Here is a 20,376-nt window from a genome sequence, read left to right as displayed (position 1 = left end):
GTCAAAGTGTTTATTTTTAAGGGTCATATAAATCAATAATTTTGTTTATTATAAAGATGTCATACAATACATTTTACATGAAATATACACAATTTGACAAAACTAATTTGTTCACATATTCATTATATTAAGGTTGAATTATGTATATTTGTTTATAAATGCGTTAGTGTTAATGGATAATTTGCAAATAAGTTGTAGACAGTTGGAAAGGATTGTAATTATATATTTAAATACTAACTAAATATAATAGCACACATTCAGCCTCTAAGAGCCTGCCTGAGTGATCTGACGGGAGCTCTAAGTGCAGGCCTGGTACCTCCTGGCCTCCGGTACAGCATCCCGTCCGTCCAGCGCTTACCCGGGGGCGGGGGTGGGTTGCCGCCCACTATTGTCGTGACCTCGACATTGCCTGAGGCGGGCCGCACTGGAGGCAAGATACTGCTGTGTGGCCTCACCCTTCGCCGCCTGGGCCTTGACCTCGGCCTCATTCTAGGTCTGGGTACTGGCCTTGGTCTTGCAGGGCTGGCGAAGGAAAATTACAATTTGTGTTATAAATATTATATATGTTTGTACCCAAATTGCATCTATATTAGTTATGCAAGATATTAAATTTCAATGTAACTCTTTAGTGCGAAATACGTATCTTATTTCTAAGTGTTCCATGCTAAAGGAATTCAATCAAATTAAGGTAAGATATTGAAAATGTTGAATCTTTATATATTATTTTTATAAATAAAACTTAATTTGTTTGCATTACGAGTTATGTACAGAATGTATGGTTTTTTTGTTCTTCTCTACTTATAATACATAAGCAATGAAAACAAGCACATCAATAGACATGGTGAGTATGGTGGTGACGGAAATGTCTTAATGGAAGCAACCATTCACCCTATCTCAGGCTACAGGGTAAATACAATACAAATCAAGATGTCTCACTGAGTGTAGTAAGAAGCATCAGTGAATAGAATACGCTCGTGTTGCGCTGTATAGTTCTTACGATCAGAACCGATGGCGCTATAGTGTTCTAGTGAGACTTTTGTATACTATGCTTTCCACGCTGTAGGTCTTATAATTGTTATATTTTACAGTAATACCAATATGTATTTATCATCTGTACGATCATTAGGCGTGAGATCTGAACGCCTTACACTTCTTTACTACTTAGGAAAACCCGACTAATTATTTCCAAAACAATCGTATTTGTGTAAGTTAAATAAAACAACTGCCAGGTTGCCCTTGTAAAATATCAGGACGGTCTCACAAGTACTCTCACGTGTGCCAGGCATGTGAATAAAAAAGCTCTACTGATCGCGAGAGAAATGGATTCTGGCCTATCTGAAACTTGCAGGCGCTACTACTAGTATGTTGCCGCGCCTTGTTTCGTAATTCCATTATTGTTTCACTGTTCCATTGCTATGATAATCAATTCGCAGGGTTGGCTGTGGGGCGAAGCGCCTGAAATTACCGCGCGCGGCAACACACTAGTACACAGCTGTGCGCCGGCACGGGCCAGGTCTCTTCTTTTCTCTCGCCATCAGTACAATGAGGCCAGTAGTTCTTGTCCTGTCACTTGTTTCTTACGCTAAGAAACAAATATACGCTGTATTTTCCTGTAGTTTTCATTTGTCATTAGCAACGGTTTGGCGTGCTGGAACGGTTTGTGTTCAGGTAAGAAAGTAGTATAATCAAAAAACGATTATATTTTTGAATTTATAAATGCGTATTATGAACTCTGAAAGGAAATCATGTACTGTACATTCATCTCACCTTGTAGGATATATCCTCGGCGGACGCATGTCAAAGTCTCTGGGCGGCGTTACGGAACGGGATATCGGACTTCTAATTCTGACTGTAGGAATATTGGCAGTTGGTATACAAGTGTCTGTGTCAGTTGTGTAGCAAGTTCTTGAGAAGAGCGATCTACTCCTCCTAGGAGGACAAGGAGTACAACCTCTTGGACACAAGGGAGAGCGGCGCCTGGAGTGATAGCGTGGATAAGGAGAGCGTCTTCGAGAGCGACTTCTCCGAGGCTTGCTACAGGACCTATTACACGTAGGCAGGACGACACAGGATCTCTGACACTTGGGCAGGACGTAGTCACACTTTTGGCAAGACCAGGAAGTCAGGCCCAAACGACGGCGTTCGATAAAACAGCCAACAAGAATACCAAGTACAAAAGTCCCAAGAAGAATCATGTTACAAGGATTTAAAAGTGGAAATTCCAGACATAATTAATTGATTTTGTCAACTACATGTTAAAATTTTACCTTTCAATTTGTGTTGCTGTGGATACATTTTTTACATTTGTATAAATGATGTGAGAGGATTTTTTGGGTTTTTAGATTTTAGTTTTATCAGACTTTTGTGCTGATGGACCTCTTTATTGGTATGTAATGGAGTTGCAGTTATTTTTAGAATAATTTATGTTTAGGACTACATAATACGTATAATTTTAAAACAATACAACACTTAACTAAATACCTATTACTGACCTACTTTACTATTATACTTTATGTTTATTTTCAAACTGTTTGGAATACGTAATCTAATGAGCTGAACGAAGAATAAGCTTCGCCAACTTCATTCAGTCGTTTAAAATCCATTTCAGTTATTGGGAAAATTGACACACAAGCTCAAGACTTATTAGATCACTAAAGACCAGTACGATTATAAAGTTACCTTTCCGCATAGTTAAAACATACCTAGTCAAAAGAAGCCTTAGAATGTGAATACATTTTGAATCATGTAATAATTTCATCAATATCACATTTTGATGAAGTCCCCCTTCGTTTCAAAGACTTTCATTAATATATATTTTGAATATATACACATTGATAATATAATTATATATACATATTTATTTATATACATTATATATAATGGTTATTATATATATATATATATATATATATATATATATATATATATATATATATATAATGGTTAATCATCCTGGGGTTCTGCCACCTTCCAAACGTATTCAGGATTAGACACCCTACTCACGGATAATCATATGTTATACTGATGCTCTGACCATTAGTTTCTAACGAAGCCTGTGGTAGTACATAAGCGATTGAAGTATCATATCAAATTTGGGCCAGTTCCTGCAAATAATTAAGCGACATTAATTAAGCGAAATAATTGAGCAATTTCTTAATCCACTGCTTCCATCCCCAGGCCATCACTAACCTGGTCTTGCTTGATTGAAATCTGGCCATGACCTTATAATAAAGTCATAAAATTTTAGCTTTGACGATTTATTAAAAAGTGTCACTACATTTGTTGACTTTCGTAAATAACCATTTGAGAACAATGTTACTAGCATTATATAGTTGCTGAAAATTGTTTATTCTGAGGCCCTCTTCCCTGTATCCAATTGAGATAAGTATTAATCAAACATCACACTTACCACCATAACATAAAATTAAAAATGCATTGCAACTCATTGGCAACGAATATGCTCTTCCTTGTTTATATAAAACTCGACTGGTAATTACGCTACTGTTACAAGTACAGAGAACGTTTAGTCGGTTATGTGAATAATTAGATTAAGCTGTAAATTAGTGCCAACTTTGCAGATGAAGTGGGAAGGGCTTAAACAAGAGGTGCGAGCTTAAAGGCTTAAACTTGAACAACTCTGATACCATCACAGTGCGTTGGCCGGTCTCTTGACGTCACGTCGTTTGCTCAGAATATCCAACTTTACAAATATTGACTTCCCCATATTTCTGAAAATATAATTAACCTTCCTTAAAAAGTGAATGCAAATCATTAGTACAAAACGATTTGTAAGAAACTAAACTTTGGTGTCTGTTGTAAATCATTACTGATAGTTTGTTGTAATGGACGATCTGAAACTCTAGCCCCACACCTTTCATCACATCACTTCAGGCTAGGTTTTGTATCGTATGGGCACACATCCGAGTTTTTATGAAATCGGTAAACGAAATAATTCGATTGTCAGCCAGTTTGATGGTTGACGAAAGGGAATGGCATCTTAACAAAATCGATACCGTTCATAGGTGTTATATTTTGTAGTTATTCTTTATTAACACCTATTATTATTTATTAGCAGTATTGAAAAACTGGAGAATGTTAGTCTCTATACTTTTTAAATGACAGTGGGGATATTATTGCTTGCGTGTTTACAGTTGTTTTGTGTCAAGCTAAACAAATATAACCTAAGAAAGAAATTGTCGTTTGATAATTTTAATATTGTGATAGTTTTCCATATCGATCTTTACCTAAACTAGAGAGGTTGACGATCGATTTATTTCTTAAGAGATTTCTTTATCACCAAAAACTAAGGTTTCATATATATACTAATGCAAAAAGACTCTTGAATTCTAAAATAATAAAACACTGATGAAAATTAAACGTAATTAGGTATAATTAACTTGAATGGATTTTAAAATAAACAATGTAATAATAACAAAACAACTTTTCTTCCCTCGTGACAAAGTGAAATCTTCTAGGGCCTTCTTTTTCTGTTAATGCAGGTCTTGCAAATCATATTTTCCACTTCTGCTAAATTCATTACGTTTTCCAGCTCTTTTATGACTCAACTTTTTCCACGACTTTTCCCGTAACTCTCAAAGAAATAAACTCTTCGGGTTCTCTGCAGAAAGATATTTTATCCTTAATAGATGTTAAAACCATAAGATGTTAAAACCTCAGTGTTTTAATACTTCTCCCCTGGAGATGGTTTGAGGTTTCAATGGATTATGTACATATCATAATATATACTGTATATATATATATATATATATATATATATATATATATATATATATATATATATAAAACTTATAAATTATTAGCCAAATTGGTGCAGTCGTTTTCGAGATTATGGTTTCTTAGCAACACATTAAACGATTAATTTTTATTTACAAGATTTATGTGTTTGAATGGCATTAAGATAGCTTAATTTCGATTGATTGATGTCCTAAAAGTACTTACTAGATTGATACTCGATACCTAATCACTCTCATTTGCCGAGTGAGTATATAAGATATTGCTCGCTTATAATAGTGTACTTATTTAATGTCAATATAAAGTACACTACACGCTCGAGAAAGAGAATTTATCATATGCGTATAGTGGATATGAACATTGGATATTATAATATTGTTTTATCATAATTTTGTTAATGCATCAATAACATGCAATATCACGGCTATATCAACCACTCAGGCTTGGAAGTGTTGAGCCAAATGCCACGGTATATGAAATGCCTCGTATTAGCTTAGCAATAGTCATATATTAAACGAGATTCTAGCTTGATAAATTGATGAGTTCAATCAGTTAGTGAGCAGCCGAAGAGAAATCGTTTTAAATACAGAAGCGAGGGTTGCTGCAGACAAATGGCGGCCATAAGCCGGTCAATCCCACCATCAGTTGCCCAACTAACCCTACCTGGCCCTCACTCACGTGATAAACCGCCCCTGGGTTCTTCACCCACAATATTTTTATCAAACCCCATTATGAGGATCACGATTGCCGTAAATATTGTTCATGACTAATTTTTAGATACGAACTAGTCACAATACATGTCCTCATAAGTATATAAGCCTCACCTGTTGAGTTAAAAAAGTATTTAGACCTTAAAAGTGATCAAGGGCATTTGTAATTTCTGATTATTTTTTCATATAACACACAATCTACAGCGTGTGTCATAGTTTAAACGAAATACTGACGTGTTTAGTCAAGTCGTAAAAATCTTTTATAGTGCTATTAAAAAGAGTAGTTTTGGTTCACATGAATTATATTTTCTATACCACAGCTGAGTTTTCCTTGTTGCTGTAATCAAAAAAATATGCACATAAATCTCAAAAATCCACTTTAGCTAAAAAAACGCTAATTTCTCATTCTTGTGTTCTATTTCTAGACTAATATATTTCCAGTCCCATACTTAAAGTTTGCCTCGTTGTCCTGATAAAGGAAATATGTTTGGTCCTGACAAAAACCAATAAAGGGCTGAGCTACTTTGGTCAAAAAGTGTCTGCTTCCAGGCGTTAAAATTTAATTCTAGTCTAATTTATTTACTTTACCACAGTGGAATTTGTGTTATGGAATGGATCAAGAAAATCTTTACATATGTAGGTCGTAAATCCTACTTTTGTTAAAAAAGGTCTACTTAATCTTCTTTCTGTCTAAGATATTTCCATTGCCATAGTTGAGTTTGTCTTGTTGTCACGATGAAGAATATATATACTTAGGACTGAGAATTCGATTCCGGTTAAAAAACATGTACTCCCATTATAAGGAATAAATATCAATTCCTTCTTAAGGAAGTTTATGCAACACTCATTTCAGAAATAATTTATGATAGGTTTTTGGATAGTCGAAGACTTTCTTTTTCGGACCTTTGTGTGAGAAAGAATGGCTACTTGAAGCATGTTAGTGTAAAAATGCCGCATCACAATATCAAGGAAGTCAATCAGTCAATTGAAGGAAATTCAAGAAAATCAATTGAGTACGTAGACATTCTTGCACATAAGTATTCACAGTTTTCCTCTTGTCTAAGGTGTGTCTTATAACTGCTTTAATACTATTTAAAACTTTAAATTAAGTATTTAGAATTCATTCGATGTTTTTAATTCATCACTGGCTCTCACTGGAATAAAAGTTATAGGATACTGTTGTCTTATTTATCTGTATCCACTTCTGATCAAGCACTTATACTATAAAATTAAAATGGAAACTAACGTTTTAGTATCTTTGTCGTATATCAGCTGAAACATGAAAGGAAGTTTTAAAATGTCAACAGCTGTTTAGTGTCAGTTAAATTTGGACTATGAAACAAAATATCATTAAAATAGTGATCACTTTCGCATTTATAATATTAGGATTAGGATAATTGTGGATTCTTCCTTTTTCAATAAAACTACACTGATGTTTCTTTCCTCAATATCATGGATACAATAATATAAGAGAAAACTTAAACAAAAATGGTAAAATTAGTTACTTCTAAAGAGCATTTTCACTAATTGTTTACTGAGGTAAACAGTTAAGGGCCCACAGTATAAGTACGTAGGTTGCTAAATGACTACGTAGAGGACTATTTAAGCGGATATAAAACTATATTGAGCTAATTTTAATTTTTTTTTCTCTAAGAAACATTCTTTCTGGTAAAGTTGAAGGTCATACTAGTGAACCACATTACTATTATTTTTATTTCAAGAACTTTCAGGATATTTAATTATTATGAACAGTGTTAAATAAGGAATATAAAACCGTTCAAGACAATACATGTGTGTTTCAAAGTAATATTTTTGATTTTATTCAGAGTCTATTTTTTTTATTAAGAGGTAACCCAGTAACCCACTGTGAAGTGAGCGCCTGAAGTAGCAGATCCACGCATTACGGCAACATCAGAGTTGTTACAGGGCTTTAAGCTCGCCTTCCTTGTTTAAAACCCTTCACTTTGTCTACAAAGTTGGCACTAAATTAAAGCTTAATCTAATTATTCACACCACTAACACTGTCAGCCCCTAAATGAAGCCCCCTTTACAACAACTCCTTGGCAGTGTTGTCCTGTATTATCCACGAACCCCAAACTCTTCAAGTGTTGTTTATTACTTATACACTAACAACCGAGATTCATTACTATTCTCAATTTAAATAAACAAATTCCTTACAGTTAATATTTGAATGAATAACCGATTCTGCAATTGTTTGACTAGCGTTTACATGTATTGGTATAACCTGCATTAAACGTATGTTTTAGTTTTAGTTTTAAATGTTTTAGTTATAATAAAACATGTATTCTTTTTTTAATATCATCTTCTTTAATATCCATGTTAAAAACTCATCAAAAAAGAATATCTTGACCATTAAGGAAGAGACTATTCTACAGCAACAGAACAATACAATGTTATTATTACAAAGACGATATTTTAATTATAGAGTAATAATTATGATATAATATATAATTATAATATGGAGTAGGACTTTAATCATTTCAATGAATAAGAGAATTATTTTTCACTAAATTAGGAATTTATTAGATCTTTAAAACATAGATTGTTCTCTGAATCAAATAAATATACCAGAACATTGATTTTTCGAACTGCGTTCGTTTTATTTCTGCACAAATTAAATATGTTGGATATTCTTGGAATTTTAACCCATGAATAAAAGAGCACATTCTAGGCTGAAAAAGAAGTTAATTTATTAGTATTATTTCATTGTATTATTTTGTTTGTATATACATACTATTTAATAATAATATGAGTTTAGCCATTATGGAATCTGTTTTTTGGGTTGCGTGTAAACCAGTTTCAAGAAATCAATGAAACTACAGTTTCATGAAACGCATAGTGCACAGCCCTGCGTTAATGTAACCTATCAGTTGCAAGCAACTAAAGTTTCTCGTTTCATGAAACCGGTTTCCTGAAACAGGTTTCTTCAGTGTGCACCCTGCCTTAGCCTACGCACAGGCTGCTTGCCCATGTAGGCTAATTTCCAAACGCTATGTATAATACTTTTAGTTATTTATTGTACATACGAGTATATTAGTTATCAATTCATATATTAGTACTAATTGTAATAGTATTGTTATTATAACGGAAATAAAAACTTTCTTTCATTTCATTCCATTTCATTGAAAGAATGAGTTTATTTTCAAATACATTTTAAAATAAATTTAAATTAAAACTGATGATTTGCTGAACCAAACCTAATTTTCAAGTGTACGAGTAGTGTATTTCTAAGTATATTAATGTTATAGGATAACGTAAAGGTTTTTACATGATTTTTACATAGCATGATTGGCATTATAGTGTATAAGATGCGGGAGGACATACAGCATGACGCAGTATTGAGGGGTGTGAATGGCGAGGGAGGGTGAGTAGTTAGGGTTGTGATTTAATCCCCACTACGGGCAACAGGGGCCCTAGTAGTGCCACCATAATCGTGGCCGAGCCACTAATTAGAGACTATCAATTAGAAAGTCGGGCAGGCCGCAGCTGTGACCACCACTGGCGACAAACTTCACATCTTGTCGTGTGTTTATACTCACGTCAAAGTTTCACACGTAAATTATAAACTGCTTACACTTTGATACTGAAGACATCTACTATCACAATATGTTTGCATAGTACGTTCGTATTCGTTTACTTCGTTCATACCTAATATGTTCTTCTATCCTTTATGAATAACTTTTCCTCCACATATCTCCGGATTGGGTTTTAGATAACATAAAAAGTTCTTCTCTTGATGGTTTAAATTGTTTTCTTGTGTGATGTCTTTAAAGACCTTTGGTTTTTTTAAGTTATGGAGTGCAAGACGTGTCGTACAAACATGAGCTACCCATAAGGTTACTGATGATGTGCTTTTGTGCAGATTATTTTATAAATTACATTACAGATGATTAAATGTTGTGAACATCTACTTTTTTAACATAAACAGGTCAAGTTAGCTGGATCAACACTTGCAAAAGATCTATTTCCCTTAAAAATGTATTAATGTTGAATTTACTGTCCACTATCTGTCAAAATATAATGCACATATTTGAAACTTTCACCAAAGTTTTAGGAATTATTTTTTTTCAAAACATAGGAATTAGGCTACAAGTGTTAATATGTCATAATGTCAAATTAATTTTTAATCTATAAAAAAATGTTACGCGTTAAATAACATATCATTGTATACTTTTTTTTTAATTAGTTATTCTCCTATTTCCTTGTTCCCATCATCGTTACCCATAAGACCAATGTAAATATTATTTATCTAACGCCCAGTCGAATTCCATGGAGTGGCATGCACCATAATTGAACTCAGTGTCCTTCATTATAGAAATTAAGCTTCATGCATCATTTCAAGTTTTGAAATATCGTGTGGACAGAGAGAGACAGATATGAAATTTTTCCAGTCCACGAGTGATAAACTTCACTAAAGCAACAGGAAACATGTTAAAGTAGTAGCTTAGTAAATAGTCTTTAACAATGTTTAAAACCATTAAGTCATCACGTTAGCACACTATATTTTTAAATAAATATTTTTAAACGATATTCTGATATTAAATTGGACCGCTCGTTTTATATTTTATTTTTTCTGACCACATAAATGCTTTAAAGTTACATGAAACAATGCACAACTCAGTACTAACTACACTACCTACACGAAAAAAACACATGTGTTGCCTATGATTTTTTAGCAGCAATTCTTTTTTGATTTTGCATTTCGTATATTTATTTTCTTGTGGTATACGTTAATATAGGTACATGCAGAAAGTTCCATTCCTCATAAATATTGAAAGTAAGTCCATACACATTTTTAGGCATGTTATAAGATGGTTTAATAACAAAATAAACACATTTTTGAACGAGGGCTCGTAGTTTTTCCCATATATATGCTACCAGTATATACTATAAATCAAATTCAAAAAGTCTCACAGATTACACAATATTAAAAAAACCTGAACGTAAAACAAAACGGGCGACAAATATTCTTCTTGCAAAGCTTATAACTACTATTACTATTGAGTATAAGTGAACAAAATATTTATTATAATAAAATATTACTTTACAGTTTTTTTTATCTCTGTATTTCGAAGGAATCATGCCTCGGCTGTTTTAGTTAGCTTATCAAACAAGTGGTTATCGCTTAAAGGGTAAATTGAGTGTTTTATATTTAAAAAATTAAATTCTGACTAAATCAGATATGAACTAAGATTTGATTAGTTCTCTTGGCGATACGATTCCAGTTTTGTTTGGTTCTGTACAGGTTTATTTGTATCCTTCAAGTGCATAACATTTTTATTGATAGTTTTAGTTTGAGCCTGTAGGAAATATAGTTAGTAAACTAATATCGAACGTGAACAATAAGTGAAAGTTAATATTGTCGTGTACAGGTATACTGCTAGTGGTTTAGTTTTAACTGTGTTCACTAAATGCTTATTTGCTATTCCCCGAATGTTGCTATAAGATAATTGAATATTACCCATGTGTAATTGACTATTTATTGTTGTTTAATCGCACAATAGTGAAATGAGTACTACGAGAATAATTACCTGAAACAATCCGTTACAGCTGAAGGACATTTTACTACAGAACGTACTTATTTTTCCTCCATCATTTTAATCATTTAAATAAATTTATGATTGTTCTATTATTATTTTTTATGTTTGTTTTTATTGTTCAGTAATTCATTACAGGGTGTCCCACGAGTAACTCGACAAACTTCTCAGGCGGTTTCCTCTCATCAAAATAATGAAAAAAGTTCATATAAACATATGCCCGGAAACGCTTTGTTAGTGAGCTACGGCTAGCGAAAGACTTCGACTGATTTTCTAGGAAAGAGCGGAAAAAACGAAACTGATGTTTTATGGCATAGAGATAGTTGTTACATTTATGTGAAATTAACTGAAAATTGAATAAAAACGTCCCCAACCTACAATACCACCCATTTCTGAGATATCAGACAAAATATGCAAAATTCAGTCTCGAAAAAACATTATCAAAGTACATTAACTTCACGCAAACTTTTTGTAATGTAATTCTGAAGAGAATGAATATAATACAAATAATACAATTATGTTCATACACCGTACAAACCAAAGATGATAGACGAGTTACTGCAACAACTGAATTGTTAGACAACTGTACAATAATAAGTTATATTCAGGAATTGTTGCAGCAGTGTTCCAACTCTCGATTTTCATTAAACTAAAAGCATTTCAATTGGCACTGCATTTCAATTGGAAAAGCATTTCAATCTTAAGCATTTCCAAGATTTTAAAAACAATTTACAGTACATATTTTATACTGTAAATATTTTTAACTATTACTTGAGTGAATAAAAAATCTTTAAATCTTTTTAAGATATTGCATGTTCTGTCTTACATTTTTATTTTTTATTTCATATTATTAGCTTATTTTACATTAATTCTCTTTAGAATTAAATTCTCAAAAAGTATTGGTTAAAAAAAATTGCGTGTGTTTAATACTCATTTAATAAAGTCCCATTTCAAATCTAAACAAAGAATGTTTTTCGAGATCGAATTAATTTTGCATATTTTGTCTGATATCTCAGAAATGGGTAGTCTTACAAGTCTGGGACGAATTTTGTTCAATTCAGTTTACATCAATACATGTGTTGATCTTTCAACTATCTTTACGTCATAAAACGTCAGTTTTGCTTTATTTCCGTCCTTTTCTAGAAAATCGGGCGAAGTGTTTCGATAGTCATGGCTCGCTAACAAAGCGTGTCCGGATATATGTTTATATGAACTCATTATTTTGACGAGAGGAAACCATCTGAGAAGCTTGTCGGGTTACTCGTGGGACATCTGTATATGTGATGTAACTTTAAATCTGTCTTACTTAAACTGAATGCACACATAATGAAATATATTATAAGCTCCTACAACACTTGATATAATCTCCTCGGAGTATTTTTAAGATCACCGTTAGCGTATACAAAATCTTCAACTTTAATATAAAAATATGGAAAACTTCGTCAAAAATTTAAATTTGTTATGAAATAATACAATTTCGCAAAAACCAACATTAATGGATTATTTTAAAATTTAGCGAACGTTTTATACTTAAATATAGTTTTTACAATTAAGTAAATTTGCTTGTAACTAAATCACATTTGTTTACTACGAGATATATTTTCCAAATTGAAGACTAAATGACGGTGTCATATTGAGACCTTGGTCGAACAAGCGACGCGTCGGACAACGTCATCACTGACATAGCCAGCTGTTACTGTCTATCGCCACTGCTACCAACTTCCAGCTGAATAATTCCCAACACTGTGCAAAATAAATTAATTACTCGTACCAACTTTTTAAAACTATTCATCGCTCAGTTTTGTTTCGATTTATCATCGTTGTTGTGGACTTTTACCTTCAATTGTCAATGCCAGGTCGTTGATTGTTCGTAGTAGTTAACTATATTATATATGTTTTCAATGTAATTAGTTTTATTTTCTCTGAATTGAATAAATATATAATAATTATGTTTAACTGTGCTTCTAATTAATTTAAAAGAACTATTCATCGCTTCTTTTTCTAATTAAGTGTGTAATTTTAACTATTGAAACTATAAATATTAAATGAGTTATGAAGTCTTTAAAAAGCAGCTGTTGTTCCCAATCTATTTTTAAATTCCTCTTAAACAAAAAAGTATTTTTTTAAATTATTATGCCATTACTAATAATGATATATTATTGCTCCCGGCGGAGCAAGTACTTTTTGTGATTCAATGTTTATTGAAATTAAATAAGGCTATTGCCATTTATACAATTTAACGTATATATATATATATATATATATATATATATATATATATATATATATATAACACACACACACACACACACACACACACACACACACACAACACTATGTATGTATATGTATATAATGGAAAGATCAAATGTCTGTACATTTATAAGATAGTAAATATATATCTGTAGCTAAAATCCAGGGGTTTTAATTTATTTAAAACAAACGTTTACTTTCGAAATCAGTAATTACACGTGTAATTTAACTTTACATCTTATGGCCAATAAACATGTAGAATCGTGCAAACAAAATTGAAATTTTGTAATTGTATTTCTTGTTTTCATCATTTTATTAACCCTTTATCAATCAAGGAAAATTACAAATCATATATATAAAAGTACTTAAGTATTTTATATACACACATTTTTAATTAGTCTACATAATTATATAGTCCATCCAGTTTTAACGTGTTTTTGTAATAAGTATTTTTGTACTGAGTAAAATTTTTGAACAAGTTAGTCTTTTTAATAAAGTTGTTATTATTTTATGGGTGATTTTGAAGAATGACAGGTTAGTTTTACAAACAAGTGAAGAGCTTAAATTCGTTTGTAAATAGAACTGAGACACACATCCATTACAGTTAAATATTTTAATATTAAGAATGTCATCATAAGTTTTTGGATTATTATAGCTTCCACTTGAAGGTATCCATATTTTTCATATCAATATAACAATTATTATACTCAACGCTAATGAGGCTGTCCCAATTTACCTGACCTCTCGATCTGTAAATCGTGATGGGATTAATTATTGTGGATAATTGGCATTAATTTCAGTTTATGGACCTATTTTAACGCTCAAAGGAACTAACAGTATTTAGATTAATCGCCCAAATGCCTTGCAACTAGTAAACAGAACTATAATACAAACTGATCTGTGTTTGCTTACATGTTTACATGGCCACTAAATAAATGCTAGTGTGGCCTAATAAACAAGCTATGCATAACATTTGACAATGTTTGTTTACGTTTGGACATATCATCGGGTGGGACAATCCATAAAAAATTAATTCGAAAAAATTATAAATATATAAATAAAGTGAAAGAATTAGGATACTAAAATCGGTAATTGACCAGTGTCAGTTACTTTTATGAATGTGGCCGAAATGTATGAATAATTTTACCTATTATGTTAAGAATTGCTTTTCACCTTCTTATGTTTCACGTACGGTAACTGAAGTGATGAAATAGCTTCAACCTTTATATAACGCAGGTCAGCAGCTAAAAAACTGCCTTTTAGACTAAAAGATTTTTATAATTTCTTATAGGTTTACACTTACATTGTTGTTCCCAGGTTAAGTGTTAGAGAGGTCTTCGCCCTAACTTCGCCTGGTAAAATAAGACATATTTACATTACTTTACTTTACTTTACATTGTATTGGAATTCTTTAAATAATTTTGAAAACAAACACGCCAATAATAAAATTTGTATATGTGTATGTGTTCTTTTACAATAATACAAATTTTATGAGTATATGGCCTTCCATTTTCAAAGAAAAACATCGTGAGAGCCACAGTTAAAAGTAAAGTGGTTACAATAATAATATAAATAGTTTTGTACTTAAATAAAAAAACACAACGAGATGATTTTTTTAACAGCAGGAAAGTATGTTTATGTATATATACTAACTTTGTATATATAGAAAATAAAATTAGTAAATAATTAACAAACAACAGTGAATTTTGGAAAGGCTCAGGTTCATTATTTACTACATTATGTTGGTTCTTCTTTATAAAAATTGTGTCATATGCATTGAGGAATTTTCTTTATTTTGGATTTCTTTTAGTAATTTTGTGTTTGAAAAACAGTGTCCAGTTTAAAGTACGGTACATATTTGCCTTGGCCGATCTTTCTTCTTGTTGGTATTTTAAACACGCTCTATGTTTCTTAAATATCTTTTTAACTTTCTTTTTGTTAGACAATGTATTATAAATCCGATTCCAGATTTTTATTTCTCCTATAATCAGTTTAATTTTGAACTTTGAAGATACATTAATATTAGCACGTTTTTTTAAAGCATTAATTAATTAAATTGTTTTAGGAAACAGATATCCATTTTCAGGTTCATTACATTTTATTTGATAGAGAGCCCTTCTAGAATTTATTTCAATAGTTTCCTTCTTCTTTTTCATTATATTTTCAATTATCTCAGTTTTGTAGCTATTAAATAACGCAATTTCTTTAATTTGTTTAACTCTTCTTTTATAATTTTCTGTTGATTCTGGAGAACGTAAAATGCTTTCAACTGAGTACGGATTCAACGGAAAACGGATTCAACTGAGTAAAGCTGCTTTTTTTCTGAAGGGGTTTGGAATGAATCAAATGGGATTAATATGTATTGATTTTCTGCATACATAAAGTTGAATTTTTCATAATTAATAACAGTATAACTTGGAGTTGATTGTTTGTTTTTTATTTTACAAGTGAATTTTATAGAAGGGTAAAATGAGGTAAGAGAATAACATCTTGAAGATTTTGCTTCTTTTCAGGAACAGGAAAAAATCCTTAACATAATATCGCTTTCAGATTCTTGGAAAATAGTCCATTGTTTCTTTTGTATGAGTTTCAAATTTACTGAGAAATATGTTTGCGATACAACACGAAAGTGGATTTCCCATGGCAGTATCGTCAAACAGTTTGTAATATTTTTCTTGAAATTGAAACCCGTTTTGGGACATACTAAGATTTACTAAATTAATTTATTCATTAATAGTAGTTTTTTCTAAATTTAAGGATTGAAAAAACATTGGAAATCAACCAGTCCTTCATGATTTTGATAGTATCTTGTATAAATACATTTCGATAAAGATATTCGATATATAATATGTGTATATACAACTTTAATGGAGAAAGTAGGGGGAATTTAAATTGTTAAAACTCCTGCATTAACTATTTTGATATCTTATAAGAAGGAACATATATTATATTGATATAAAGGATTCTTGTTGAATAAGGGCCATCATTGAGCATGTTTTTACTGTTGAATAATATTCACTTGTATCTTGTATAACGATTGTGTTACTTTTATCTGCTTTTAAGTAAAAAAAAAAACTTCTTTGCTTTTTATTAATTTTTATTATATCATTTTAATTTCTAAATACGTCTTGAGGTAATTTTGAAATACTTGCTTTACATTTTTAGTTTTAACTTTAAAAAGAGTTCATTTACGTAGTTTCTAATTGTATTTTTTGGTCATTATATCAGAATTTTATCCTTGATTTAACATCAACAAATCCATCTTCCTGACCATCCAATGGTTCTATGCTGAAGTTTAAAACTTTATTCAAGATGGGTAACTCTGCAACTGTAAATGTGCATGATGATAAATTTTTAACTAACTCATTGTTTGAAGAATTATTTTAAAGCAAAATTTTTGTACTTATATTATTTTCCAGAGTTTTTCCAGTTTATAATTGTGTTTGTATTTAATACTCTCTAGGATAATTGTGTGCTTCATGTAAAGAAATACGGAATTTAATGGTACTGAAATCTTATGTTATATAAAATACTTAAGTCCAAAATTCTATTGTTTTGAATATAAAGATTTAATTTCACTATTTAATCAGTTTACTTTAGCACCATGAAGAACTTTGACTGTGACAACATTATTTATAGGAATCAATATTTTTATACATTTAGGGAATATTTCGCTTTTTGTAGATAGTCAAATTATTAGATAATAGCCCTACTTTTTGTTTCAGTTGATTTCGTTTTTCACTTCAGAGGACTTGGGTGTCGATGAATACATTGTGAAAGATCTTTCTTATTAGTATTCTTTAATTAATTTAAAAACAAACACTCCAATAACACAATTTTATTTTAAGTTTAAGTTGCCTACACTTGTTACAAATGAATAAAATGAAATGAATAAAAACAAAATATTCCATAACGGCATGTTTTTAAGCCATACTTAAGTTTTTATGTGCATTTAGCCACAATTCCTAATAAAATTAAAACTTTTGTAGTACATGTTTAATTTTGCATTTATAAATGACTTTGAAACCAAAAATTCTTACATTAAGTTCTTTAAATTATAACCGAATACATAATTAACGGCAAACGTGTTACGGTGCGATTCATACCTGTGAAATCCTGGGTTGTGGCAAATAAAATGTTGTTCAATGTACTTAGTACTGAGGTATATTTATTACACTTCGCATCAGTATAGAAAATTAGTCTCTAATAACACTAATATTAAATTTATTAATCGAGATCTCTTTACATTATTATTAAATAATAAAGCCAAACAGCCACGCTTGCAATGATGTCTTGTACTGTAGTGGTTGAAGGGAGTAGTGATAGGGAGAAGTAATCTCGTAGTTTTTGCGTTAACAGAAACGTTGCATGTGTCAAAACGAGTTAGGTCGAACTTGTTTAGATTTGTTCTCTGGGCATTAGGAATAAATATATGAATCTGCTGTTGGATTGGCTAATGTATCAATAAGCTAAATACGTTCAATGTTTCTCTGGCTTATTAATTAATAATCCCTTAACATTCAGCCCGGCTTGAAAAACTTCTACCTGATCCCCTCTTTTTGGAAAACAATAAGAGAAAATATTAATGGAGCGTGAGTATGTTTCACACACGTACGATTTTGCAGAAGTTTTTGGAAAATATTGAGGACCCTGATTGCAAAAACCCTTTACAACATATATAATTGGTAGCATACATTGGTAGCATACTTAAGAATTTAAGATTAGTTTAAAAGTTTCATTCGTTGTACAATCACATTTTGACTTCATTCTTGAAATCTTGGGAGCCCACAGTTAAGAACGGGGTGGTATATTTCACCGACATGTCCGTGCTGTTGAGATACGGTATTAGAAAAAATGGGATATCAACGTGTTTGCTGTCTGGTGTTGGGCGCTTGATAGAGAAATCACTGGAGAAAGGAATTAGAAACAAATCCAAAGATAGTTGTTTTGCATCGGAGAAGCTTTATTGATAAGTTTGTTAAAAAGTAATTAATTTAGCCCATTGTACAAAATAAATTAAAATGTGTGTGTTTTTTATTAAAAACTATATGCCATGTTATAGTATGAATTATTTTTTTTTTTATCGGCGACCTTTGAAACATACAATTATTTAGCAATAATGTGGCATGCTTCTGAGAAAATTTATGCAGACTTGTGTAATTTTCATCTAATCTAGATCAACTCCAAAAAACATACAATAGCATTCGAGTGATAACTTATTTGAAAACAAGCTCACATTATTAGATATCAAACTTATTTAAAAGCATATACACTGACACTTTTTCAGATGTTATTATTTCACCATTCATGATTTTTAGCTCTGTTAGGATTAAAACTCAATCACTTATAGCATTCCTAACTCTCGAGTGAGTTATTTTGGGTTACTTTATTTTTTAGAAATGTACAACTCCTGAATGTATGTTTTCGGAACAATTTTTTTTACGTATGTGTTTTCTAAACGTGTACTAATTGGTGTACACGTTGTATTGTAGGAATTATAAACAAAGAATTCCCCAGTTTAATTTGGTCTTGGTAGATATTATAACACAAAATTAACAGATACTATTCTATAAAAGTTATAACACGAAAAAGTTACTTCGCTGTGATTATTTTACAAAATATGACATATTTAAGATTACGGAGAAGTGTAAGAAGTGTGCAGATGCTCAGCTTTTATATTCACAAGGACCACCTGTACCCCCAACTTAGGTTTATGAGAGATGAAGAAACGCTCTTAACCAAGAACAGTAAGTCATCCTCAGACTTGTATACTGCTGGCTGACAGCGGTACTAAGTAGGGTTAGTAGTAAATAACACCTGCAGTTTTACAATAGAACTCCCTTTGTGTATACATGGTTGTAATAACAAGAGAGAATAATTCGACTCAGCTCGAAAGCGCTGACGTAATTTAACTGATTTCTCAAAAATTACAGCCAATACGAGTACAGCAAGACAGTTCCTCTTATATTATTATAAACCATATTGCCTACAGTGTTTGAGAAACTGTGGAAAAGAAGAAACTGTTTGAAATCCAATTGAGCTCTAGAAGAGCCTTTTTAATGACTCATTATTCTACAAATTCATCATGGTAGCCTATCATTCCTTTTACTGCTTTAAAATCAGGATTTAATCTCCTAAAAAATCATTCACCATACAGGTCATGTCTTAAAATGTTTGCTCCAGTTATGAAAATGTTTAAAACTATGCTTTTCTAAACCAATCATGCTTTCGTTGCTTTATCTACAATAATTCAAAACTAAAATGTCGTTGCTGGACATTCTGCAGACCCTGTATATGATTAACGTGTATAACTCTGGATTTTAGGAACTGAATTCTTATGTGTGTGTTCTCCTTTGGACAAATATATACGTACGTACATTGACGATACTCGGATAGTAACTAAAAGTATTATTAAGTTAGAGACAAATTCTAGTTACTGCTAGAGACTTTGATAGAAGTCTCATAAAATGTGCTTTCGGGACAATTATTGTATATTGTTGGCAAGGTACAATATATAGAATACTAAGAACCTGAAGGAAACAGGATTTTTCCGGACATTTACCATCGTTCAGTGAAACAAAAAATCAGGAACACTACGTTTCGAGATCTGCAATCTGATCTCTTCTTCAGGTAAATAACTAACTTAATACATAATTGCAAACTAGGTTAAAAATAAATATATCATACCAAAGCGTTGTGACACGCCTGAGTCAGGAATCACAACCACCATGTTGTGTGTCAATTTCACTAACTCTCATACTTGCACTTAATACAAAACTATACACAACAGTAATCATTGGAACTGAACTAAAGAATACAAGGTCACAATACGTCTGCATTCGTCTACCAACCACCTACGACTGACCAGAGGCCAATAGCAAATGGCAATCGTCACGGCCGGAAACAATATGGCGGAACTAAAAAGGACGAGGAACAGGAATGTGCCTTTTTTATATTATTATTGGTTCATGCTGGATGCTAGTTCATCTGATTAGAGAAAACACCCCGTAGCTATTTCACAAATCCGTTGATAAGATTATTGAACTGATTGATTAAAATTGAGGGAGCAACTTTTTGCTTTTGTCGTCACAGCTGACGGCCGG

The 20,376-nt window shown here is 31.6% G+C and overlaps 1 protein-coding gene across 1 annotated transcript; it reads right to left on the bottom strand.

Moving 5' to 3' along the window:
- Nucleotides 1-205: 205 nt before the first annotated feature.
- On the bottom strand, nt 206-2,276 carry LOC124372132 (serine/arginine repetitive matrix protein 1-like). Its single transcript, XM_046830499.1, has 2 exons — nt 1,768-2,276; nt 206-522 (listed from the first exon to the last, which is right to left on the bottom strand). Exons 1-2 carry the CDS (start codon nt 2,193-2,195, stop codon nt 258-260), a joined length of 693 nt encoding a protein of 230 aa, XP_046686455.1. The 5' UTR covers nt 2,196-2,276; the 3' UTR covers nt 206-257.
- Nucleotides 2,277-20,376: the final 18,100 nt, after the last annotated feature.

This window comes from Homalodisca vitripennis, unplaced genomic scaffold (assembly GCF_021130785.1).
Source record: "Homalodisca vitripennis isolate AUS2020 unplaced genomic scaffold, UT_GWSS_2.1 ScUCBcl_2604;HRSCAF=7539, whole genome shotgun sequence".
Taxonomy (NCBI): domain Eukaryota; kingdom Metazoa; phylum Arthropoda; class Insecta; order Hemiptera; family Cicadellidae; genus Homalodisca; species Homalodisca vitripennis.
The sequence above is the reverse complement of the archived record's forward strand: the minus strand, read 5'-3'. Positions and strand labels throughout refer to the sequence as shown.